This window comes from Geotrypetes seraphini, chromosome 1 (assembly GCF_902459505.1).
Source record: "Geotrypetes seraphini chromosome 1, aGeoSer1.1, whole genome shotgun sequence".
Taxonomy (NCBI): domain Eukaryota; kingdom Metazoa; phylum Chordata; class Amphibia; order Gymnophiona; family Dermophiidae; genus Geotrypetes; species Geotrypetes seraphini.
Window position 1 is genome coordinate 145,811,741 of NC_047084.1, and position 19,010 is coordinate 145,830,750.

The window sequence follows — 19,010 nt, forward strand, 5'->3', positions numbered from 1 at the left end:
GCCGCTCCCTCAAAACTGAAACCGCCCGCAAACGCTCCTGCTCACACTTCATACCCAAACTTTGGCACACAATCCCTCCATCTGTCAGATCACTAGATGGACTCTGGAACTTCAGGAAGGCCATGAAAACCTTCCTCTTTACTAACCCAGCGCCTTAAAGTCATTCACCCTGAAATGCCACCCAGTCAACTCACCTTTGTCACTTAATTTCACCAGATGCTACTTAGTACTTATTGTCATGTCTATATTGTAATTTATGTAAAATGTCATCTCTACTCTGTCTGGATTATTATGGATGTACTTTGTAACCCGTTCTGGGCTCTTTTGGGAGGACGGGCTAAAAATCAAATAAATAAATAAATAATACGTGGGAGAGAGGCCTGGAAAAATGTTAAGTCAGGCCAAGCATGTTATTCTTCATGGGGGAGGGGGGGGGTGAATCCTCTCACCCTCATTGAAAAGTGCTCCTTGAGGAGAGACCTCTGTCTGGTTTCAGCCTCTTAGCTTGAGACTGAACTCTGAGAACTTTCTTAGAGATCAGACTCCGGGGCTGACCCTCTCGCCACTCTAAAGTGGAGCTTTTTAATTTATAGGCTCTTTAGTCAACCAGGAACAGGGCCTCAAGGTTCTGTTCTTGGGCATGTTCATTTTAACATTTTTATAAACAATATTGCTGCAGGGCTGTCAGGTTAAGATTTGCCTCTTTGCAGACGATACCAAAATCTGCACTAGAGTAGACACCCAGGATGGTGTGAATAACATGAAGAAAGCTCAGAGAAAACAGGAGATTCCTCCTTCCCGGATCATGGAAGGCAAAGAAACAAACAAAGAAGGTGATGCTCAATCTCCTTTATTAGATAATATGACACTGACTCGACGACCGATCTTGTTTCAGGAGTCTAAAATATAAAATATTCTGGAATTATATTTACATAGTAAAAAAAAATAATTAATAAAAATAAAAAAAAATATAGAATATAAAGATTATAGTAAATCATACAAACTAAATGATGTCGTCACGAGCATATCATAAATACCATTTAAATAAGCATCATAATGAATCTAAATAAAAACCATGTAAAAACATACATTAAAAGTTATGATGGAGTATGAACGGAAACAGCCAAAGTAAAGAAGTGAATATGGACTGACAATCAAATCAAATGAAAACTTGTGTATTATAAACAATTGGAACAATATTATTAACATATAAGAAATGAATATTATAAAATCAATGAGGGGCACGAAAACAACAACGAAGTAGAACAGATGATGCTCAATTCTTTTATTTTAAAACAGAGTTGACACGATCGTGTTTCGGCCCAAGAAGGCCTGCCTCAGGAGTCTTGTTGTTAAATGATAAAACCCTAGATGTATTAATCCATATGTCCAAGTATTGCAATAAATTCTTTTCAAAAACACTAAGGCAATGGCTGGCAGCGAGTACAGCAAAACCGCAATTGCAAAAAAAAAAAAAAAAAATTATAAACAAGGACGTACCAATTTTCAAAATTACATGGTGCTTATGTGTATCATAGAAACAATCAACATAGCAACATAAGCAAATGAAACAAGCATAATGGCTCATAAAATAACCATGAACATCAAATTTTATATTCTAAAGGGCTCATAATCGAAAAAGAAAAATGTCCAAAAACCGGCCTAAGTTGTCACTTGGACGAACATTTCCCAAATATGTCCAAGTGGCAATAATAAAAACGGGTTTTGGACGTATTTGTAAACGACCTAGGCCTACATAGTGCCGCTGAACGACCAAAGCTAAACAGGGCGTTTCGGGAAGAGTGTCGAGGGCGGGAGTTGGGCGGGACGTGGGCCGGCTTAGACTTAGTCGTACAGCATGTATAACCAAAAGTTATACAGCCCACGATCGACAGAACTTGGATGTTGTGACTTAGACCATGTAAAACATGTAAAACATGGTCTAAGTCACAAAAAACCACCTAAACTCACCAGATAAGCACTGCAAACACATAACACAGACCCACACACACTACCCCAGTGATCACCAACCCCCCCCCACCTCATAAAAATATTAATCACACTTTTAAAATTCAGCCTCCAGACCATCATCAGCTGGCCGCCTGGCATAGGAAAGCCTAGTCGTCCAGCATAGAGGCAGCTTAAGTCGTCTTGGGGGTGGGTTAAGGACCCATAGAGAGGAGGACCCATGCCCATAAGCCCCTGTAATCACTGCATTGATACTGAAACATGTGCACTCTCCTATACACCCCCAAAACCCTTTTGAACTGGCATATAAGTGGTTCCTGCAGCCATAAGGGCTATTAGGGTGGTAGATAAGTGGGTCTAGGGGATTCTGGAGGTGGTTGGGGGGGGCTCACCATGACCTATAAGGGAGGTGTAGTGAGGAGAAGACATGGCACCCCTTTTGTGAAGTTCACAGCAATGCCCTGTAAGGTACCCCACTATTTAGGTGGCATGTCTGGGTGTTCAGTCCATCACTTTGCAGACCCCTCCTATGTCCAACAGGGCCTTGTTCTAGGCGTTTTTGCATTGGACAAAAAGTTGGACGGAAATGTGGTATAAAGATGGACGATATAGTGGCTTGGACGATCAGATTGGCAGGACATATAATTAGATGATTTTCGAAAGAAAAAAAATTTTGGACATATTTTTCGAAAATGTGTCCTAGGCTGTTTTTTACTTTAGACGACTTGCGAGTTGGACGTAAACGGACTGAGACGTCCCTTTCGATTATGCCCCTCCACGTAATCAGAAAATCATATAGACAGAAATTGATACCTCAAAATAAGATCTTAGATTAAACAACGAACAAACTGAAGTTGCAATATATATAGTCACTAACATATGAAACTTAGAATTTGAAATGATTAATACCTGATTTTATGAACTGAGAAGGATATTTGGGGATTCACAAACATGTGACACTTTTCTTTTAGTCTTTAAAAAGACCTAATGAACAAGAAAAAAGATGAAAGAAAAAAGAAATAATAAAGGAACTAAAGAGAAAAAGAAAGGAGAGAAAATGAGAGAAAAAAGGGGAAAAAGAGGGGAGAAAGTAAAAGGGGGAAAAGAGAAAAAAGAAGGGAAAACAGAGAAAGAAATGAAACGGAAATTAACTATTATATATATTAAATGCAATCGACCATTGGACAGGTATATATAAAAAAGTAGAGCCGACATAAAACAACAAGCAGAAATAATAGTGATGATCAAAATAGTGGAATTGAAAGTATCCATGGAAGGGAAAAAGGAGAAGTATAAAAATAAATGCTCATAACTAACATAAAATCATAGTATACAAAAATCTAGCTATAAATTTAGTATGTTTTATCAGATCCTCAAATGCCTTTCTAGGTTATGCAAAAAAATCGTGTAGACCCCAATTGTCACAGGATCAATTTTCTATTTTTTTTTTCAATCTCTAATTTATATGCAATTTAATTTTTTAGTATCAAAATCTTACTTATCCCATTGAAATAGTCATTAAGGGAGCGCCTCTACCAACATGTCCATGTTTCAATAATTTTTCTTCAGGTTTGACCATTTGTGGAGCGGAGCAACTATCTTTGAGAAGAGCTTGATACTTTTTTATTTATTTTTATATAGGGAGCCTCAACCCTGAAAAAAATTATTGAAACATGGACATGTTGGTAGAGGCGCTCCCGTATTGAATATTTCAATGGGATAAGTAATATTTGGATACTAAAAAATTAAATTGTATATAAATTAAAGATTGGAAAAAAATTGAAAATTGATCCTATGACGATTGGGGTCTAAGTGATTTGTTTTTTTTGCATAATCTACAAAGGCATTTGAGAGCCACTGAGGATCTGATAAAACATACTAAATTTATAGCTGGATTTTTGTATACTATGATTTAATGTGAATACATTCCAGCAATAGGTTAGCCTTATATATTATTGCTACATAACTAAGCATATGCATTACTCACTTTTATTTGTTCGCCTGTCAGCAAAAGAAAGACGGTATAATTATTTGAGGAAAAACAAGTTTCATGTGTCCGTCCTGTAACCTGTAAAAGACCGCAACCAGGTTATTATAGTAAGGAGTAATGTCTAAAGTAAGTGAGCTGTATAATACGTAAAATAGCTATGGCATTTGGCAAACATGCATAGCAAAACATCTTAAAATTTAATTTTTAATATTGAAACACCGCTGCAAATTTATAAAAAGTGTACGCGAGAACTTCGCTATCTTGTGCAACCAACGGCATTACTGGCATTATGCTATATACTAAAGAGGAACACTGTTGAATAAGTATACCGTAGAGCAGGGGTGTCTAACCTTTTGGCTTCCTTGGGCCGCATTGGACAAAAAAAATTTTCTGGGGCCGCGCAAACACTGCAGCAAGACAGAGGAGGGAGCCGGCAAGACGGTAAACACCCGGGGGCAGCAGAGGAAAACACTGCATCGCCCTCGACCGGGGCCGCACGAAATACTTCACGGGGCCACATGCGGCCCTCAGGTTGCAGGTTGGACACCCCTGCCCTAGAGGAAAGGAAGGACAGGGGAGATATGATTCAGCCGTTTAAATACTTGAAGGTTATTAACATAGAACAAAATCTTTTCCAGAGAAAGGAAAATGGTAAAACCAGAGGACATAATTTGAGGTTGAGGGGGGGAGACTCAAGAGCAATGTAAGGAAATTTTTCTTTACGGAGAGGGTGGTGGATGCCTGGAATGCGCACCCGAGAGAGGTGGTGGAGAGGAAAACGGTGATGGAGTTCAAAAAAGAGTGGGATGAACACAGAGGATCTCGAATCAGAAAAGAATAGTAAATATTGAAGAACTAAGGCCAGTAGTGGGCAGACTTGCACGGTCTGTGTCTGTGTATGGCTGTTTGGGGAAGGATGGGCTGGGGAGGGCTTCAATGGCCGGGAGGGTGTAGATGGGCTGGAGTAGGTTTTAACGGAGATTTCGGCAGTTGGAACCCAAGCACAGTACCGGGTAGAGCTTTGGATTCTTGCCCAGAAATAGCTAAGAAAAAAAATTTAAATTGAATCAGGTTGGGAAGACTGGATGGACCATTCGGGTCTTTATCTGACGTCATCTACTATGTTACTATGTTTTAGAAAATTCAAAATTGATTCCAAGCTGAGTAAACTTAGAGAACCCTTGAGTAACTTCAAGAATTTTCTATAACTTTCCACCAATATAAACAGTACTTCAAGAATTTTCTATAACTTTCCACCAATATAAACAGTAGCACAGTATAACTTTAGAGATCTTAAGTCCACCAGCTCAGTTCAGTTTCAACTGCCTAAGTGGTAACATATCATAAAAACCGTATGTATATGGCCATTTGGTGGAGGATGGGCTGGGAGGGTGTAGATGGGCTGGAGTAAGCTTTGACAGAGACTTCAGTAGTTGGAACCTAAGAACAGTACCGGGCACAGTTTTGGATTCTTGCCCAGAAATAGCTAAGAAGAAAAAAAAAATTTTAAAAATAATTGAATCAGGTTGGGCACACTGAATGGACCATTCGGGTCTTTATCTGCCGTCATCTACTATGTTACTATGGTCACATATAAATCAAGAAAGCCAGACATATAAAGCACCGGTTGTGCCATTAAAAACTATTGAGGATCTAGCGACCCGTGTAATGTGCGTAAAATTTAAACGTGTGGCATTTGCCAAAAATAAAATAGATGTTAATGGAAGCTAATTGCTTCTTTTCTGTGATCATGTGAGGACCAATCGTCACTGTCTCATAAACTATAACAGGCTATTAGCTTAACAGAAACCGCCAGAGAAAAATATACCCGTCTAGCGAACTAAAAAGAGAGACCCACCTGTGCTCAAAATAGTTGTCTCAATGTTATCAACAAATAAAAACTAAAAACCTTAGAATGGCACAGAAATGATCTCTCATACAAATTCTTGCTCTGTATGGGACATCGCGCTGTGATCAATACGTGGAGCATTCAAAGGCAGGTATTAAAGCAGTGTCACTTACCCACATACAGTGGCCGAAGGCAATACTAGGAATCCCTATAAAAATGAAACAGAAACCTATCCTAAAAGGGCACGAAAATAAAAAGCCTATGCGTTGACACTGTGGGTGATGAACGTGCCTGGTTACGATAGGACATCTGAAATAAAAACATGATGACGTAATTACGCTGTCAAAGCCCTAAACAAATTATATGGAAAGGTGGGTTCCTCGTTCATTATGATCGTGTAGGCAGCCTATCTTTTCTAATTTTCATGTGGAAAACAAAATTAACCTTAGATCTGGTTGAGTTGCAAAATTTGTATGATCGGACATAGATGTACAAAAAAAGACGATTGGAGAAATATGTGTATACCTCTACAAATGGGTTAAAGGAGACTGGAAATCATAAGAACATAAGAACTGCCGCTGATGGGTCAGACTAGTGGTCCATCGTGCCCAGCAGTCCGCTCACGCGGTGGCCCTCTGGTCAAAGACCAGCGCCCTGAGACTAGCCCTACCTGCGTACATTCTGGTTCAGCAGGAACTTGTCTAACTTTGTTTTGAATCCCTGGATGGATCATAAGGTTAATAAAAAAAATGTTGTGGAGTAAAACAAAACCCAAATCACAAAAGGAAAAAAAAACAGAAGATCAATTAACTAAAAAACAGATTACAACAGTCAGACGATAATGTTTGAAAAATTATGATGTTTAAAAACTGCAAATAAAATGGTCCTAACATTAAGAGAAATGGATTGCTTAAATTAAATGCATACTTGACCTATATTTAAGGATCGTGAAGAATTCTTGACGGGACAAGATGGTCAAGCAAATGGTAAGGTATCGGTGTGAATGATAAAAAAGAAAAGGACCAATCAACATTGGTACCTTGCGGGTAGAACTATGAGATATTCAGATAGAGAAGATAAAAGATGTGTCTAATAAGAATGGAGAATAATACGATAAAACATTAACTGGAAAAATGGAGGAAAATTTCTTTCAACATTTTAACCAAGTGAGTCAAGAAGACAAAATTGAATAATATTACCAAATCAAATGTATGTATTAGAGTAAAATAATAACTTTAATAATAATAACTTTATTTTTGTATACCGCAGTACCAGAATAGTTCAGAGCGGTTTACATGACAAGAGACTGTACATCTACAGCGAAATTTACAAATAAGTCAATCAATCAATATAACTTAGCAAGTCGGGAGCAGGCAAGAAGGAGATAAAGAGGTTATAAACAAGTGGCTTAGGAAGTCGGGTGCAGGTAGGTGGGAGGTGCAGGTAGGGAGGAGGCAGGTAGGTGGGAGGTGCAGGAAGGTGGGAGGTACAAGGCATAGTTAAAAGTAGAGTTACAAGGAGGGCGGGAGTCAGAGATATTTGTCAAAGAGATAAGTTTTTGATTGACTTCCTGAAAGTTTGGTAGGAGGGAGAATTAGAGATGAGAGTGGATAGACATTTGTTCCATTTGCATGCCTGGAACGCCAGGGATCTGTCGAGGAATCTCTTGTAGATGCAGCACTTTAGGGACGGGAAGGCAAATAAGGATTCATATTATCGATCACACTAAATGCGGAAATGTAAAGCTTCCCAAGAAACAGGAAACACTACCTTCACAACCGTGAAAGCAGAGAACAAACAACGAAGGTGACTACTCGGTGTTCAATTTCCTTTATTGTACATATTATACAATAAAGGAAATCGAATACCGACTAGTCACTTTCGTTGTTTGTTCTCTGCGAAATGTAAAGCTTAACATATGTCATGCTTTGATTTTATGATACTCATTTATTGTATGTTAATAATATTGTTTCAACTGTTTATAATACGCAAGTTTTCATTTGATTTGACTTTCAATCCACATGGATTTCTCAATATATTTTATACTTTACTTTGGATGTTTCCATTCAGACTCCATCGTAACTTTTAACTTATGTTTTTACATGGCTTTAATTTAGGTTCGTTGTCACGCTTATTTAAATGGTATTTATGATATGTTCTTTACGACATCATTTAGGGGGTCTTTTACTAAGGCGTGTAAGCATTTAACATGCGCTAAATCGGCTAGCGCGCCTTTGTGAAAGACCCCCTTACTTTGTATGATTTACTATGATCTTTATATTCTATATTTGTTCTTATTTTTATTAATTATTTTTTTTTTAACTATGTAAATATAATTTCAGAATATTTTATATTTTAGTCTCCTGAGGCAGGTTTTTTTAGGCCAAAACACGATCGTGTCGAGTCAGTGTCGTATTATCTAATAAAGGAGATCGAGCACCAACTAGTCACCTTCTTTGTTTCTTTGACTAACATGAAGAAAGACCTGACGAAGCTTGAAGAATGGTCTGAAATTGGGCAGCTAAGATTTAGTGGTAAGAAATGCAAAGTCATGCATTTGGGCTGCAAAAATCCGAAGGAACGGTACAGATTAGGGCGGTGAAGAACTTATGTGCACGATGGAAGAGCGGGACTTGGGTGGGATTGTATGTGATGATCTTAAAATGGCCAAACAGTTGGTAAAAGCTAGAAGGATGTTAGGGAGAGGTATGGCCAGCAGGAAAAAGGAAGTATTGATTCCCCTGTATAAGACTCTGGTGAGACCTCATTTAAAATACTGTGTGTAATTCTGGAGACCACACTTTCAAAAAGATATAAAAAGGATGGAGTCTGTCCAGAGGAAGGTGACTAAAATAGTGTATGGTCTTAAGGTGTTTCGGGTCTGACTTAAAGCTTTCAATATGTATACATTGGATGAAAGGTGGGAGAGGGGAGATATGATACAGATGTTTAAATACCTACATGACATAAATGCGCATGACTTAGACCAGTGGTTCCCAACCCTGTCCTGGAGGACCACCAGGCCAATCGGGTTTTCAGGCTAGCCCTAATGAATATGCATGAAGCAAATTTGCATGCCTATCACTTCCATCATATGCAAATCTCTCTCATGCATATTCATTAGGGCTAGCCTGAAAACCCGATTGGCCTGGTGTTCCTCCAGGACAGGGTTGGGAACCACTGACTTAGACAACCTAAAACACAGGTCGTCCAAGTGCCAATAATTGAAATGGGTTTTAGACGTATGTAGAGGCATCTTAGGCCTTTTCACTGCTGCTGTGCGTCCAGAGCAAAATGGGGCATTTTTCAAGGAGTGTTTAGGGTGGGAGGTGGGTGGAATGTGGGCCGACCAAATTCAGTCGTCCTGCAGCGATAATCGAAAGTTTGACAAGACTGCCTAGACGGAACTTGTATATTATGACTTAGGTGATCTAAAATGAGGTCTAAGTGCCCAGAAGGTATCCAAAGTGACCAGATAACCACTGCATAAGAACAGCCTTGCTCTCCCAGTGATCAATGACCCCGCCATACCACCATAAAAATCGGAATAAAAACGTACATCCTGCCTCCAGAACATCAGCACCTGGCATAGGAAAGCCTAGTAGAGATGCATAGAGGCGACTTAAGTAGTCTGGGGGGTGGGCTAGTGAACCATAGAGAGGAGGACCCAGGCCCATAAGCCACTCTAACCACTGCATTTATGGTAGAACTTGTACACCCCCCCCAAACCCTACTGCACTGCCATATAGGTGCCACCTGCAGCCATAAGGGCTACTGGGGTTGTAGACAGGTAGGTAAAGTAGGTTTTGGGGGTGTTTTGGTGGGCTTACCGTGACCTGCAAGGGAGTTGTAATGAGATATTTATGTGGCACCCTTTTTGTGAAGTTCACAGCAGTGCCCTGTAAGGTACCCCACTGCTCTGTTGCCATGTCTGGGTGGCCAGTCCATCGCTTTGCTGGCTCCTCCCACGTCCATAAGGTCCTGTTCTAGGCGTTTGGGACTTAGAACGATTTTTTGGCCAAGAACGTGGTCATTCATCTCTCTGAACCACAATATCTAGCGGCCAGACTACATCAGCACAGAACAACACGCTCACTACACTTGAGCCAAAATCATCTGCGGGAAATTCCCTCCTTCAGAGACATCAAATACAAAAGCGTCAGGAAAAGAATGTTCTTGGTGATGGCTCCAAGTTGGTGGAATGCCCTCCCGAAAGAACTAAAACTAGAAAAAGATACTGGAAGGTTTCAAAAAAGGGATAAAGACCATCCTCTTCAAAGACTACTTTAGCCAATAAAACAACATAGAGCAGACAGTTGGCTAGTCCCCCTCCCCAAAATCAGGAACTCAACAGGAAGAACACAAAAGGATATAAATAAACCAAGGGCTGAAGCCCAGAAAACTAGACTCTGCGGAAGATAGTACTTCAAAGATAAACATAAACACGATACAGATACATGTATATAGACTATATTTAGTTGAATAGGCCAAACTCCTTAGGAGGTTTGTAAATATAGTGTACTTAGCTTCAATAGTAAACCTAACATTAGATGTAAATATAGGTAAGACGAATTATTTGGTATGAACATATGTAAATAAGAAGGACGATTTATGTGCCGGCAATAGAGTAGACATGCCAGATGGTGTGAATAACATGAAGAAAGACTTGGCGAAGCTTGAAGAATGAGCTGAAATTTGGCAGCTAAAATTGAATGCTAAGAAATGTAAGGTCATGCATTTGAGCTTCAAAATTCCCGAGGGAACAATAACAGTTTAGGAGGTGAAGAACTTATGTGCAAGACAGAAGAGCGGGACTTGGGTGGGATTGTATGTGATGATCTTAAGGTGGCCAAACAGGTTGAAAAGGTGACGGCGAAAGCTAGAAGGATGCTCGGTTGCATAGGGAGAGGTATGGCTAGTAGGAAAAAGGAGGTATTGATGCCCCTGTATAAAGACTCTGGTGAGACCTCATTTAGAATATTGTGTACAATTCTAGAGGCCACACCTTCAAAAAGATATAAAAAGGATGGAGTCGGTCCGGAGGAAGGCTACTAAAATGGTGTGTGGTCTTCGTGATGGGGACAGACTTAAAGATCTCAATCTGTATACTTTGGAGGAAAGGTGGGAGAGGGGAGATATGATAGAGACGTTTAAATACCTATGTAATATAAATGTGCATGAGTCGAGTCTCTCTCATTTGAAAGGAAACTGTACAATGAGAGGGCATAGGATGAAGTTAAGAGGTGATAGGCTCCGGAGTAATCTGAGGAAATACTTTTTTATGGAAATGGTGGTAGATGCGTGGAACAGTCTACCGGAAGTGGTGGAAACAGAGGTTGTGTCTAAATTCAAGAGGGCCTGGGATAGGCACGTGGGATTTCTCGGAGAGAGAAAGAGATAACGGTTATTGCGGATGGGCTTTTCTATGTAACATAAGTAGGATGATTGATTATGCCATAATTATGCCGGTCTTGATAACTCTGTATTGTAACACTGCTACAGAAGCCCCTGTAACTCAGTATAGAGCCCATGTATTGTAACACCTCGCAGAAGCTCTGTGTAACTCTGTATTGTAACACCTCTACAGAAGCTCATGCAAACCGCTCTGAATTGACTCCCCAGTCATTAGTAGCGGTATAGAAGCTCACAATAAACAATAAAGATAGACGTATTAGCGGTCTAGATGATCAAACAGTTAGACGTAGAAGTAGATTTTTGTGAAAAAAAATTTTGGACGTATTTTCAAGGATGGACTTTGGACGCTGCTGATATTGAGCGACTAGCGCCCTAGGCCCAAAATAGGCTTAGATGTTTGTTTTGATCATGCCCCTCTACGCTACTTACAATGTTAAAATAATACATGCCTCTTAAATGTTTAACTATTTTTATTGAGTATAACAGGATCTCCCATAACACAAGAATGACATCATCATAAACTTCACAAATAAGTCCCCTTACACCTTCCCCCGTACCAACTCTGTCTAACAAGACCCAAACTCCAAAGCAGTCAATAGTGCTCAGAATCTACCCAACCTACCTCCCAGAACTCCAAATAAAAGGGTGAATTTTATTTAAATCACTATTTAAATCATCCTTTTCTAAAGACTCATTCTTGCTGGCATAATAATTACAACCAAATGTCATCAGAGTAGGCCAATTCTTGATATACTGCTCAGAACAGTTCACTACAGAGTTCAATCTAACGTCTTGTGGGAAGCGTTACCTTGGTTCCACCCATTCTTTTCGGAGCTGCAGCAGCAAAATGATTGTTACGGAAGTATTTAGCAATTTCAAGGGCATTAGTCTTTATTTCTGGGACACTGAAGTTCTTGGCCAGGAGGTGCAGAAAAATTAGCATTTCAGCCCTATGTTATTAACTTGGTAGTCTCTCCATGCTCTTCTAAATTCTCATCTTGGATACATTTGCAGCATTGTATGTGACTAAACTGCGTAGCAGACAATTGAATTTTTGTTCACATTATAGTTTTTGCTGCTACTTACTGTACGTGTTCTGCTGTATGTGAATTTCCTTTTTTTTTTTTGTAATTCTTTATTTATAACAAGCACAAAGGCCAACTGGAAAAAAAACAAGAGAGCAAAACGGGCAATAACAATGCTCCAGAGAATATACCACACAAATAGACGTATAGCAAAAACAATATCCTCCATATTTCCAGTAGCCCATATAGAAGTCCCCCATCCTACCCCCTATCCCAAGAACAGAGACAAAACAAAACAAAATCCCCCCCCCAGAAATGGAAAAATTATGTTATTACCTGTTAATTTTCTTTCCCTTAGCTAAATTCAAACAACGCCCCCCACCCCAGTTTCCTAATCACCCACCACTTTCAAGAAAGTAGAAATGACATGAACTCCCAACAAGGAACAAAAGGAAAAACTGTCAATCCCAAACCCAACCCCTTCCAACCCCAAGGTACGGCCAGCAACCGATTCCCCCCGATCTCTGCCCTCCCCGTCCATGAAGTGGCCCCAGATGTCAACAAATTGTCCTTTTGTCCTTCATCATGGTCAAGGTGGGCATTGTAGGGCGAGCCAGTTTATCTTGCGTATCATCCACCCCCCCCCCCAGGAACTACCCCTAGGAGCGCCGTCTCTGCTCGAACTCCCGCCGGATATTGAAGAAGTTCACCCACATAGTCAAAAAACATGAAACCCAAAACCCAGAAAGTCGGGGACAGTCCCACCACATATGATAAAAGGTACCCAGACTGCCACAACCGCGCCAACAGAGCGCCGAACAGAAAGGATATATTTTATGGAGAGTTGCTGGCGGGAGATACCACCTCACCAAAAGCTTAAGAGCATTTTCCACCAACTGTGGCGCCACGGCTATCTGCTCCCACTCCTCTATAGTGTAAGTAATCCCCAGATCAGCCTCCCATGCCCTCTTGCGGTCCTTGTCCCCATGCAATAACTTATAGACAAACGAAATACATCCCCTATGCACTGCCATTCCCAGCAACAACTCAAACTGGGAACATTGAAAAGCAGTAGGCTCCACTATTGGTGCTCTCATCAAATAATTTTTAACCTGTAAATAGGGGATCAAGTCTCTCTGTTCCAACTGATAATGGGTCTGAACCTCAGGGAACGATATAATGCCCTCCCCATCCAGAAGCTGACTGAAACACTGCAGGCCCCTACGCTCCCACCTTTTAAAGATGCCTCCCTCCCTTCCGGGGGCAAAGTCAGGTGCTTGTAGGATAGGAAGAAAACAGACGGCCCTGCACCTTACCCATTAACAATCTAAAAGCCACTTTCCAGACTCGCAGAGTCCACTGAGTGAATGGGTTAGCAATTCCCGCTAATTCACCGTCTCGCAATCCCACCCAAGGGAGATAACGAAGAGAATGAATGCCACGATAACCTTCCAAAAGCCCTTGCCCCACCGGGACCCATAATTTGGCCAGAACCGTATGCCAATCTACCAACACCCGCAACGGGGCGCTTGGTAATAGCGCTCCAGGTTAGGGAGACCCAGTCCCCCCTCCTCCTTAAATTTAAACATGGCATATTGAGCCACTCTGGGATGCTTACCCCTTCAAATAAATCTCAAAATGCTGCTATGCCACCTTTGGAAAAACACTTTAGCTATCTCAATCGGGAGCACATGAAAAAGATATAAAAACTTAGGCAGCACCATCACTTCCATTCTACCCATCCAAGAAATATACAGATTGTTTAATCGATTAAAGTCCTGTTGCAGGGAAGACACCAATGGAATATAATTGAAGTGAAACAGCGAGGACCAATCAACCACCATGTGTATCCCCAAATATCGAATGGGCCCCGGCACCCACCTGAAAGGGACCATATGTCGAATCTCCTGAATAATAGGGACAGAAACAGAGATATTCAAAATCTCCATTTTACCCAGATTGGCCTAAAATCCAGACAGCTTCCCATATGCAAGCATAAGGTCCCGAAGAGATAAAAGCGATCTCTCCGAGCCCTCAACAATGGCTAAGATGTTGTCCGCAAATAAGGCAATTTATGTTCTTCCCCAGAAATGGAAATTCCCCGTATCACTGGTGATTGCCTTATCTGCTGAGCTAATGGCTCAATCACCAAAGCGAAAAAGCAGCGGCGAGAGCGGACACCCCTGCCTGGTCCCCTGATGAAGCTGGAATGGGGAAGAATACGTCCCATAAATTTTGACACAAGCGAGTGGTCTGTGATATAATGTTAGTATCTAGGAGATAAAGCGGTGGCCCATACCCATCTGGCAAAGTACAACCTCCATAAATTTCCAATCCACACGATCAAAAGCCTTCTCAGAATCAACTGCGACTGCCACCCATGGCAGGCCAGATCTCTTCGCCTGCCACACCAAATTAAGCATTCTCTGGATACTATCTGCCGCCCACAATAAATCCCACCTGGTCAGAGTGTACAAGCGCTGGCCTAAAAGCAGACAATCTATTCGCCAGGATATGGGCCAAAATTATAAGAACATAAGAATTGCCGCTGCTGGGTCAGACCAGTGGTCCATTGTGCCAAGCAGTCCGCTCACGCAGTGGCCCTCTAGTCAAAGACCAGCGCCCTAACTGAGACCAGCCCTACCTGCATATGTTCCGATTCAGCAGGAACTTTTCTAACTTTGTCTTGAATCCCTGGAGGGTGTTTTCCCCTATGACAGACTCCAGAAGAACATTCCAGTTTTCCACCACTCTCTGGGTGTTCGTATGGAATCTATGCCCTTTCAACTTTAGAGAGTGTCCTCTCGTTCTCTCTACCTTGGAGAGGGTGAACAACCTGTCCTTATCTACTAAGTCTATTCCCTTCAGTACCTTGAATGTTTCGATCATGTCTCCTCTCAATCTCCTCTGTTCGAGGGAGAAAAGGCCCAGTTTCTCTAATCTTTCACTGTACGGCAACTCCTCCAGCCCCTGAACCATCTTAGTCGCTCTTCTCTGGACCCTTTTGAGTAGTACCGTGTCCTTCTTCATGTACGGCGACCAGTGCTGGACACAGTACTCTAGGTGAGGGCGCACCATGGCCCGGTACAACGGCATGATAACCTTCTCCGATCTGTTCGTGATCCCCTTCTATATTATTCTGTTCGCCCTTTTCGCCACCGCCGCACATTGCATGGACGGCTTTATCAACTTGTTGATCATAATTCCCAAGTCTCTTTCCTGGGAGGTCTCTCCAAGTACCACCCCAGACATCCTGTATTCGTGCATGAGATTTTTATTACCTACATGCATCACTTTACACTTATCCACGTTGAACCTCATCTGCCATGTTGATGCCATGTCTCATGTAGAAAAGTAATTGCTCTCCCTCCTTCAGGGAATTAAAGAGGCGTACTAATAAAGGAGCAACCAAGGGTGAAAACTTCTTGTAATAAAAGTCCTATAAAGCCGTCTAACCCCGGTGACTTGCCCTTCTTCAGCTGCCGGATAACGTGCACCACTTCATCCACTGTAATATCTGCATCCAATCCCTGTGTTTCAAGCTCAGACAGGGAGTGCAACCCTAACGAACGCAAGTATTCAGTAATCTCAGCCTTCGACCCCTGATGTTCTAGAGTATATAGGTCCTGATAAAATTCCCAAAATCTCAGCTGAATACCAGCCTCATCAAAGAGAGAGGTCCCATCCCCAGCTTTAATGGACAATATATTAGATTGAGTCCTTTGTAATTTAACGCGATGGGCCAAAAGTCTGCCCGCCCTGTTTCCAAATTCAAAATATTTCAATTGAAGATGGTCCATCTGGAATTTAATGCCCTCATCCACTAATTTCCCCAAAGCCATCCATGTCTCCTCACCCTTATCACGTCTCCCCCCCTTACCTCTCTTATGCTGTTCAACCAGCCGGAGAAGGGTGGCCCTCAATTGTTGTTCTTCCCGCATTTTTTGCTTTTTCTTATGAGTCGCCAGGGAGATAAGCTCCCCCCGTAGGACCTCCTTCAAGCTTTCCCAGATAGTCACTGGAGAGAAGTGAGCAATGTTATGCTCCAGGAACTCATGAATTCCCTGCTCAACTCTACGAACAATTTGGGGGTCCCTCAATAAACTATCATTTAACCTCCAATAAGAATCCCCCACCCATGATGCTCCCCACCTAATATTCATCCAGATAGGCGCATGATCAGACCAGACAATGCAATCAATGCGGGTATCAACCAGTTGTCCCCCCCTCCCAGCTCTTATCCATACAAATCATATTAATTCTGGTATAAACCTCATGTACTTGGGAGTAGAACGAGTAATCCTTCTCCATCCAGTGTTGCCACCTCCACCCATCGACCACTTTAAGCACTTCGAAGAATCGTTTCAGACTCTTTCTGTCAGATTTGAGTCTGTCCCCCCCTTCCCCATGGAATCCCAGCTAGGGTTCACCACCAAGTTAAAGTCCCCCCTACTAATAAATGTCCCACCTTGACCGACAATATTTTAGGCAATAATGTCTCAAAAAAGTGCCCCTGCTAAGCATTAGGTGCATATACGTTTACCAGGATCACCCATTCCCCATTAACGTCCCCCGTCCATATAATCCACCTCCCCCCTCATCTTTCCATTCCCACTCAGGCACCACGTGCAGGTGTTTGGAGAATAGAATCCCCACACCTGCTTTTTCCTTTTCCAATTTATTAGAGGCCCACACACAAGCGGATACTCTCTATACTGTATTAATTTCTCCCCCGCTCGCACAAAATGTGTTTCTTGAACAAAACAAATATCAAAGTGTAAACGCTTTACTTCCTTCAACAATAATTGCCCCTTACGAGGCCTATTGAGCCCCTTAACATTCAAGCTGCCCACTCAATGTACTACTCCTCCATCAACTACAGAGAAATCCATAGGAAACCCCTGCTCTGTCCCCCCCCTCTTAGCCATCTCTCCCCCACCCACCCCGTCCCCCTGTTTGGTGTAGCCTGACTTTAGTGCCTGGAGGCAGTCGGAAAATTCCAAGCATGATCTCACACCCGATTTTCAGCACCTGCTGCCTTCCCAGCTACCCTCTTCTGCTTCTACTGCTTCTAATCCGCTTCTAAACTGCATTTGTGGTTTTTCAAAATCGGGGGAGTACTGTATACTTTTTTTTTGTCTCTACTAAAATCAATTTGCAGATTAGTATATTCTGGTCTCTCCTCTCTCCCACCCCCTGATCCCATTGAAATATCTGGAATGGCAGCTTCAAATGCCAAACGTATAATTTGCCCTATTAATTGGAACATATAAGTTTTTATCTCATTGTAGAAAAGTTGAATACTTAGGCATTTCCAAACAGCGCAATAAAAATTATTTTTACCCCTGCCACATTTAACACATCTTCAAAATGTAAAAATAACCCCATCTTAATAGACAGCGGAGAATATGGAAAAATTATGTTCTTACCTGTTAATTTTATTTCCTTTAGACACAGCAGATGAATCCAGAGACCAATGGGATAGCAAATATCTACCAGCAGGCGGAGATAGAGAAACTGATTAACAGATGATCCTATTGGTTGGCACTTCTCCTGTATCTTCAGTATAGCTCCTTGCCCAAGCATCCGTAACCATCAATAAGCATAGCATGTAAAAAACTTCTTTCCCATAACAAATCTCAAAAGGCAATAATACAGAATACATCCATCAATAATAACAAACTTCAAAAGTTGCAAAAGAAAAAACCAACAGACAATATCCAGACAGGGTGGGGCTCTGGATTCATCTGCTGCGTCTAAAGGAAAGAAAATTAACAGGCAAGAACATAATTTTTCCTTCTTTAGCAACAGCAGCAGATGAATCCAGAGACCAATGGTATGTAGCAAAGCAATCCTCAATCTGGGTGGGTAGCAAATGCCGCCTCCGCAACAACCGAAGCACTAAACGCATCTACCACATGCGCCCCCACATCCAACTGGTAATGTTGAGATAAAGCACTCTCGGAAGACCAAGTAGCCGCGAGACAAAACTCCTCCAAAGAAATCCTCTGGACCGAGTCCAAGAAGTAACCATCGCTCTGGCGGAATAGTCATGAAGTTCTTTCGCCAACCGCTTCCCTGCCATCAATCAAGTGTAAATAATGTCCTCCTGGATCCATTGAGCAATGCAGGCTTTGGACGCCGCCATATGTTTGAGGCATCCCTTGAAGAATACAAAAAGGTGATCTAAACATCTAAAAGTCATTAGAAACCTAGCTCACGGAGAATGCTATGCACTTTCAAACAATGCAGTGAATAAAAGCACGTCTCCCCATTTCTCCTCCCAGGAAGAAGGAAGGAAAAGTGAGTGTGTCATAAAAGAAAGGATGACACCTCCTTAGAAAGAAATTGTGGTACCGTCCGAACTGACATCCCAGATTTTGTAAATCAGAAATAGGAATCCCCGCCGAACAAGGCCTACAATTCAGAAAACCGCCGAGCTGAAGCCATGGCCACAAGAAACCCCGTGTTCAATGGCACAGCCCTTCAGAGTCTCAAAAGACAAGGATGAAATGAAGCCTTCAGTAAACTGCAAAGAAGTACCTTAAGACTGTACTCCGGACAGGGCTTTCTAAGAGGTGTACAAATATACCGTACTCTGTTTAGGAGCTGAACTACATGAAGCTGAGAAGTAAGCGAAGAGCAATATACCTAGCCCTTGTAATAAGCTAAGAATGGCACTTGAAGCTGAAGGGAATTGAACGCTAAGCCCTTGGCAATACACTTCTGCAAAAAAAGAACTCTGGAAGGGTGCAAATGTTGA

At 41.7% G+C, this 19,010-nt stretch overlaps 1 protein-coding gene across 4 annotated transcripts in view; it reads right to left on the minus strand.

Annotated features, from left to right (window-relative positions):
* Positions 1 to 19,010, minus strand: part of MAML3 (mastermind like transcriptional coactivator 3) — a 631,052-nt gene that overhangs the window by 110,828 nt on the left and 501,214 nt on the right. For 3 of the 4 annotated variants that reach the window (XM_033939537.1, XM_033939566.1, XM_033939556.1), the window contains one exon: positions 3,956 to 4,036. The exons of the other annotated variant lie outside the window; for it this stretch is intronic. In XM_033939537.1, the coding sequence (XP_033795428.1) occupies positions 3,956 to 4,036 (81 nt within the window). The remainder of the gene's footprint in view (positions 1 to 3,955; positions 4,037 to 19,010) is intronic. 4 annotated transcript variants of the gene reach the window in all.